Below are 9,263 nucleotides of genomic sequence, written 5' to 3'. Positions count from 1 at the left end.
ATATATATATATATATATATATATATATAATATATGTATATATGAATTCATATATTGTCACTTTTTGGGGTATGCTGTTGTTGGTGGTTTGTATGTGATTTTTTCTTGGAATCAGCTATGTTCTAAAATTTATTTTACTAAGTTTCTGCCTAATGAGATGCTTTGTTTTGGAAGATAACATGGATTATGACCCTTCCTCACTTAATCTAAATTTAACATAGCAAAGAAGTTTTCAAGAGTAATAAACAATAACTTCTCTAGAAACCACAAATATAGAAAACTTTTTAAGATTTACAATTTTAAAACCAGTTACAGCTTCACCAACAATATGAAAATTCTTCTATCCAACATTCTACTACACCAAGTTTCAGAATGAATGAAAAAAGATATATGGGTATAATGAACTGTAAATTCAAACAAAATTATTAAAATCATACTGCCTTATAAAAGAAATGTCACAAAACAGCCAAATTTCCTTTGGCAATGGAAAAAAAAGCAAAATAAACTTCAACATAAAAATAGAAAATATTGGAAACAACGTGATCACATCAAAATGAAAATAGTGTGGCCACTATCCAGCTTTTTATTTACAGTTATATGCTTGTGGCTTGTGTGTGTATGTATATATGTGCATGTATGTGTGTGTTTATATTCATGTGTGTGTACATGTATGCCTACATGGAGTTCCTCAAATATAACCATAGCATTTTTAGTTTTTTTTTTAAATTTAGAGACAGACATGGGCACTGAATATGGATGTGTTGTGAAGGTTGGAAAGTAATAAGGAATGTGTAATGTTGGCATGCATGAATAGCAGCACACATATGAGCTGAGAGGATAAAAGGGCATCAGAAGAATCACCTGTCATCTACAAGATAGAAGACTGTACTGGCACAGACATGTAATAGTTGAGTGATGAACTGCCAAACAATTCAAGTTAAGGAAAAGATGAGAGAAGAACAGGAAGTCTGATCTCATGTGCTAGACTTTATAAAAGATTTGACAAGAGGCTGCACTAAGTAGTACCATATTATGCTGAAGTAAACCTATTGAACTAATGCAGCATGTAAAGACGATGTGAAATAATTATGATTATGATATAATAAAATATAACATAATATATTTTTGAGTCATAAAGTCTCATAAAGATGCTACTTATATCTGGATTCGGGAGTGTTGAAAATGGATGAAAGCTAAAAATCATTGTGCATAAAATATTATTCCATCACATCACTTTCAGAAAATCTGGTTCTTACTCTTGACATCAAAGTAACCTGAGGCACATAGAATTATATATGCATCCAAGAGACAATTAAACACCTCAACAGTTTGTCATCTAATATTGAATCAGTTGACACTAACTGATGAAACATGTTATAAGGGTAAATGTTTAACTTACCTAATAACTGAAAAAATTATTTACTAGTTGCTTAATCGACAAAATTACAAGTGAGTGCCATTCCTATTCCAAGGGTTTTCACTATATCAATCCAACAGAGTTACTGTTCTAGACAGATAAGATTTGAAGAAAAAAAAAAAGTCTATTGAAAAATAATCACAATGTAGAATAGTAGAGAGAGAGAGAGAGAGAGAGAGAGAGAGAGAGAGAGAGAGAGTTAATTTTGAAATTTACAATATGAGACAGAGAAAACTTGAGAGAATAAAAATGAGGGTTGTAGAAAGGTTCTTCTACAGAGTATATCAGGCAGTTCAGCTTGGTGGATGGAGGTCTTTCCTTTGAAAAGCTGTATGCACAAGAATTGCTGAACCTAGCACTGCAAATTAATAAACTACTCATCACTTTTAAAGATTTGCTACTGATTACCTCAAGCCATGGTACCCATTACAGCCAGGTGGCTTGACCTAATTGAAAGTTGTACTGCTGGTTACTTTCATGTCCATTCTCTCACTAAAAATTAGATATTAGAATAAAATCAGAAATGGGAACGATAAATATAGAAAAAGAAACAAGAATTAAAAGGTCTGATATAAAAGAGATAAGGTGTGTCAGTAGAAAACAGTTAAACTAATGAGGATTCAGGTTCAGCCCTCTCCTCTCAAAAGGAAAAAATGATGTCAAGAAGTACAAAAATCTCCATGCTCTATAGATGTTAAAGAGTAAATATGTTAAGAAAACGAAACAAACAAGAACGAAAAGTTAAGATGAGAGGAGATATGTACCTGTGTTTCAGGATTAGCTTCCTGAGTGACAGAGTCACTGAAATAAGAATCAGAACCATAATATATATGTGTGCATGTACGTATACATATATACATACATGTATTATACACACCCACACAAACACTCACACACAAAGAAATGCAATGTCAAGTCTTGGACCCTCAATACCTTGATGGTGTCATAGGGATACCATTGTGACATAGACATATCTTGGTTACTTTTTGGCCTGCCAGAAGCCATACCTTTCCAGGTCTGACCACAGCTAATTTACTCCAGGAAGAGAGATAGACAGAAAGAGAGGAAGAGAAGAATCAACCCCAAGACAAAACTAACACCTTATTTATCTATTCCAAGAGGATGTAAGGCAACGTTGAATGCAGTGAGATTTGAACTAAGAATGCAGGGAACTAGAACTATTACCATAGAGAATCAATTCAATGCTCTAATAACTCTGCCAATTGGCTATTGTATATATATAGAATATATATATTATATATATATATATATATATATATATATATAGTCCACTCTCCTAAGTGATTGGCATTAGGAAGGGCATCCAACTGTAAAAATCCTGCCAAAACAGTCACAGAAGTCTGATGTAGGCTTCGGCCTGGCCGGCTCTTGTGGTACCATCCCACCCATACTAGCATGGAAGACAGATATTTGATGATGATGATGAAGATGATGATATATATATACTATCGTCATATTTCACTCCATAACTGCTTTCTCTGAAGAGCGGAGGGTTACATAATTGGACTGTTACATAACACTCAGTTGAACTTCAAGTATGAAACCGATAAGTAAGATCGGTCATAATGGATATATAATACTGTACACATTGATTAATATATATATATATGTCAGGCCCATGGATTGGCTCCCATGCCGGTGACACATGCAAAGCACCATTCAAGCATGATTGTAGCCAGCGTCACCTTACCAGCACATGTGCCGGTGGTATGTGAAAAACAACATCTGAGCATGGTCATTGCCAGTGCCGCCAGGCTGGCTCCCATGCAGGTAGTACATAAAAACCCCTTTTGAGCATGAACGTGGCCGTTACCAGAACTGCCCACTACACTCTCAGAGTGGTTGGCATTAGGAAGGGCATCCAGCTGTAGAAACTTTGCCAGACCAGATTGAGCCTCAGTCAAACCGTTTAATCCATGCCAACATGGAAAGCGGACGTTAAACGATGATGATGTCCTTAATCTCTGATCAAACACCACTAGGGTATATAGTCATTATAGACGTATTATAGTCATGCTAATTAGCTCTCTCTGTGTGTGTATGTATGTGTGTGTATATATATATATATATATATATATATATATATACACGCACACACACACACACACACTTATATATATACATATATGCATATACATATGATTATTTAAATCTGCATATTTTTCTAGGAGTGGCTTCTTCCCCTCAAACTCTATATATCATTTCTTATGTATTTTTATCTTTTTGAAGGTGATCTTTTCCATGCATTTAAAAGCTTGCCCAAATAAACATACTCTTCATTTTGAAGGCTCCGAAGAAGATATAAGGTGATGCACAAGTACTCAGCTCTAAGTACACTGCATTTTGACACGTAAAAGCACCCGCTACACTCTCGGAGTGGTTGGCATTAGGAATGGCATCCAGCTGTAGAAACTCTGCCAAATCAGATTGGAGCCTGGCATAGCCATCTGGTTTGCCAGTCCTCAGTCAAATTGTCCAACCCATACTAGCATGGAAAGCGAACATTAAACGATGATGATGATGATGACAGCTGTAAGCTAATGAAGTTGATTACATAATTCTTGTTGCCTAGTCACTTCGTTAATTTTATATTATGATTTGTACTTGCCTAAGACTTTATTTTGAAGCATATGTATATTAAGTTTCAACAGTAGGTTATTAGTATTACTATGCCTAAGTGAAATCTTTCTTTACACACCCATACACCCACACACAAAGTTATACTTTGGAAGACTCATAACTAATAACAGACACACACAGTTGTTGTCTGTTTACAGTTCTCTCCTTTTTCAAAGCAGTTGTTGTTTGTCTGCATCACCATAGGTACACACAAACATATATTCTTGTGTTGGTAACAACAAAAAGAAGCAAAGTAAACAAATAAACACCAACACATCATTTGCTCACATATTAACTAAAGAAATGTAACAACAGAAAAAAAGCAATTTAAAATCAAGCAATATATAAACTCACTGAAAATATAAACTCACTGAAAAGGATACAGATTGATGTGGTGAAAATCAGTTTTGGGTAATGTTGACAGACAACTACTACTATAGAGAAAGAAGAGAGACAAACAACGAACAATGACTGTAGACTTTTAAGCTGGCTCCTGTGGAGGGCTAATTGAGTCTGAGGCCGAAAACTAAAGAGAGCTAAATAGCATGACTATAATATGTCTATAATGACCATAACCCTAGTGATATTTGATCAGAGATTAAGGACAGATGAGAATTAATTCTGCAATGCAATCATTCTATTGTTCCAGTCCCAAGTTGAATTCTAACTGTTGGCCAATTTATCCCAAAGTTCTGATCTCAACGTAAAATTAATGAAGCGAATGTCATTTATCTCCCCCTTGATCTCTGATATCATCTGACAAATGTCAACCAAGATGGAAGGCGGACATTAAATGATGATGATGATGAAGATGACACACACACATATATATATGGTGGTTGTCTACTCCTTATGCAGAGTTTGACCACCTCCTGTACCTACACCTTAGCACCATCATGGCATCTGATATGGCTTTTTAAACCAGACAATATTCTGAAAAGACACCCACATAGATTGCACATCCGATTTGGACCACCAAGAGCTGCAGATAACTTCTACTTTTTGTGGATCTTAAAATGTCTTTTGAGGCCTCCATTGGATTTGCAAACCTTCTGGCATACACTGCATTCAAAGGTATGCACAGACATATAGGCAGAATAGTTGGTGGAGGTTTGTTTTCCATGCATTCACAGATGAGATTTGATTCTGTGTACTGTTCATGCATTTTAAACTACTTTTTCTGATGAGTTGTAGTGCACCTGAGCACTGTACATGATAAATTCATTTTTATTATATCCTTCCATCTTAAAATAGTATGGTGTGATTTGAGGAAGATTTGACTGCTTTTTTATGCAGATCAAACAACAATTTTATTTCATAGCATAATATCTTACAGGTGAATATTGTGGGCAGATTATGCTCTCAGAAAATCAAGTTTGCAATGCAGGTTTGATCACATTTTTAACCATTTCAATTTACTTAGTCCTTATACCTGATTTCTGATTATTCAATAGTCTGGGGAGAGATGATCCTTGCCAAGCTAACTTGACTTTAATAACTATATGACCAATTAAGGATAAAAAGATATTTTTATCTTATAACCATTGAAAATTAAGAGACTTTCATAAGAATTACCAGCAATTTATCCAAGTATACTTAATAGAACTATTGTAAAGTGATGTTGGAACAATGAGTATGGTGGAATAAGGCTTTGAAATATTTGAGGAAACAATTGTGAACTGAATGTAGAAAGAGAGAGAGAAAGAGAAATTCTTTGCAAATTAAAACTGATACTGCTGACATTAAAAAAGATGATAACCTTTGATAAAATTTCAGTATATTTCTTAATCCTTTTGTTATCATATTTCTATTGGAATATACTGTGATTGTTTCAATTCAGTTTGAAAACAATGAAGAATTTAGTAAATTAAACTTGTCATTACTAAGCTGGTGTCTTAAACATAAATTAACCTGAAATTTTGATGGATGGCTTAAATTTAAATCCCTTTAAACAAAGTTTGCATGATAAAACAAGGGACAGTCTCAGGCAGGTTGGTATCAAAAGGGATAACTAGAATGGGAAAGAAGCTGAAAATTACAAACTACACATAAAGTACCTAAGAAAAAGAACAGTAGAAAGGGAGTCACCCAAAAGATTTTAGGAAGATTTTCAGAAGAATGCTTTAAGATTACTTATGATTATGTCGCATTTAGACTTTTATAATATGTCGCATTTAGACTTTTATAATATTTCCATCTCTAAAGAGACACTTTTATGCTAATTGGAAATTAATGAAGAAAGAGTTAAAGTACCTTTGTTTACGATGATGTAAATACATTGATGACAGAGGTATAAGAAATTGAACTATTTAAAAAGTATTTACATAGATGTATATTTGATGCTGTAAGCTTCACTACTTATTTACATCATGCATCCTCATCATAGTTAACAAATAGATACAATTCTATTTCATATATTAGGTTATTTTATTTTTGTATAATAAATGACACACACACACACACACACACACACAAGTATTAATTAAAAATTTTCTGAGATTCTAGATGTCAAGCATCATGTGTGCATAATTACCAGAAAATTAACATTAAAGAATATAGAAATAGCATAGACCAAATTTCTTTTATTTTTATATGTTATGAAGTTTTAATATTAATAATTGGTATAACCATTAACCTTATACACTGTAAGTTAAAGGGAAGCACTTAGAGAGCCAAACTGGCAACAAGGTTTTGATTCCCAGTTATGGTTATTTCATGTGTATTGTTAAGGCTCTACAGAAAGTATGAATATTAAAACATATAATCTCCCTTACTCTTTAATTTTGATACCACATTCCTATGTATGAAATCAACAATTGGTATATATATAGTTAAGGTCAGCAATATACATGCTTACACACACACAACATACCCACACACATATGCCAAGAACAGAGTCTCTTTACATTTGTTTGTTCCTTCTAGAAATAATAGCCAGATCTTCCTCAAGTTACATTTATCATATATATCATACTTAAAGATATTGTATAAACACATACACAATACAGAGTTAACATTTTACATAAGTGTATGCTTGAAATATTTTAGATGCTCTCCAAAAAACACAACAGTAACTCAAAAGTAAAACATATTTTACCATTCTGTCATCCATGGAATCATGATAATCATCTATAAATTCTGGATGAGGCAAATGGGGTTGCCTTCGTAACCGGTGAGTAGGAGTGGCACTTCTTGAAAATTGATTTAAATCTTTCATTTCGTGGCCTTTGTAGCCACCTAAACGCTGGTCAATATAAGATGGGTGAATACCACCATGGACTGATGATCGGATGAGGTCATGTGCTGCACGATCAAGTTCTTCTTGTGACATACCACCACCAGCTTCTTTGATTTCTTGTTGTAAATACTTTACGTCTACGTATTTCCGGAGACCTTCTTCTTCAAGTACCTGAAAAAGAAAATAAATGAAACTAAAATAAGGGAAGTAAAAGATGTGTCCAGCTGTAGAAACTTTGCCAGATCAGATTGAGCTTGGTGCAGCCTTCTGGCTCACCAATCCTCAGGCAAACCATCCAACCCATGCCAGCATGGAAAGCAGACGTTAAATGATGGCAATGACGATGATGTTTGATAATGTCAATAAATGTCACAGCAAACATAACAGACCATTTGGATTGGAATCTTCCTGCCAGACCATCACATTGCAGAATGTGCTGATGAAGCCCTTTCCACATTCCAACAATTCTACTGTGCCACAAGTTTCACTTATATTTCCCCACACTCTTCTATCTGTTTATACAATGGCTTACTTGCTGTCCTTCCAAACAACAAGCTGAACATCAATTACATCAGTTTTAGCAAGCTGTAAAGATCACGAGCATTGTTTCTTTTCATCCAATTAATATATTAAAGATATAATATGTCAACAGCCATCAAAATTTGCAATGACACGCATTGAAGCAAGATAATATTTGAACAAGGGAAGATAAATTTGATTATTGTTTTTAAAAACATATATAAAATCTCTCTGCATGAGCTAAAGCTGCTAAGACTTAGAAATGATGGATTAACACAAACAGTATTTCATTATATTGTGGGTATGGAAAGGCAGTGAACTGGCAGAATAGTTAGCACATCAGGCAAAATACAAAGGATCATTTTCAAATATGAGACAGTGAAACAGAGTTGATCAACAGATATGTTTGGGAGTTACTGATTCAAAGAGTAAATACTGCAGTTTAACCCTTTATTAATTTAAACCAGCTGTATCTGGCCTAAATAATTTACATGTTTTATGTTCAAACCAGCCATGTCTAACCTCTCACGAGAGAGAGAGAGAAAAAGAGAAAGAGGGAGAAAGAGAGAGAGAGAGAGAGAGAAAGAGAGAGAGAAAGAGAGAGAGAGAGAGACAAATAGAAAATGGTGAAAGAGGGAGGGGTAGAGACAATGTAATCTGAATGCTAAAGGGTTAAAGAGTGTAGCATCAGCTTAATGTCTCAAAATTAAATTCAAAGGAAAACACTTCAGCTTAGAAAAGTAAAACTGATTTTAATATTAATTGTAGAAAGAAAACAATATGGAATACTGACATATCATTGTAATACTTACTTTTTCAACCAAACTCTCAGCACTGCCACGTTCAAAACCATACTTTGATCTACTGAGAACATGTGTGGGAATCACTAATGGACCACGCTCGTAGGCACGGTATGGGATAGCACTGTCAGTTCCTTCAGGGTAATCACCAGACCTAGGATGTCTGCGAAGGTGTTCGTCATCTTTAGATTTTGCAAAGGACATGAAAAGGTAGGGGAAACGGAAAAAAGAAAAAGAAAAATTAATAAAAGAAAGCTTCATTAATGCATATGTGGTTGCATATATGTGAGTGAATGAAATTATAATACATATAACCATATATTTTGAAGGAAGTACATACAAAATGAAAGTACAGAGGTTGTATAAACATATGTAGGTAATGTGATTTTACATATGCATACGCATATGTTTACATTGCACACATGTGTGTATGTGCGTGTATACATATATATATATATATATACACACACACACATACATATGTATGTATTATATACATACACATATATGTATGTATACACACACACATATATATACACACATGAATATAGATATACGTATGTATGTGTGTGTGTGTGTATATATATATATATATATTTATTTATATATGTGTGCATATATATATATATATATATATATATTTATTTAT

The 9,263-nt window shown here is 33.8% G+C and overlaps 1 protein-coding gene across 1 annotated transcript in view; it reads right to left on the bottom strand.

The window, feature by feature from the left end:
- Window positions 1-9,263, bottom strand: part of LOC106872359 (muscle calcium channel subunit alpha-1-like) — a 434,563-nt gene that overhangs the window by 6,035 nt on the left and 419,265 nt on the right. The window contains 2 exon segments of the mRNA XM_052966564.1: window positions 7,155-7,466; window positions 8,627-8,796. Coding sequence (XP_052822524.1) covers window positions 7,155-7,466; window positions 8,627-8,796 — 482 coding nt within the window.

Source organism: Octopus bimaculoides, chromosome 3 (genome assembly GCF_001194135.2).
Source record: "Octopus bimaculoides isolate UCB-OBI-ISO-001 chromosome 3, ASM119413v2, whole genome shotgun sequence".
Lineage (NCBI taxonomy): Eukaryota > Metazoa > Mollusca > Cephalopoda > Octopoda > Octopodidae > Octopus > Octopus bimaculoides.
The sequence above is the reverse complement of the archived record's forward strand: the minus strand, read 5'-3'. Positions and strand labels throughout refer to the sequence as shown.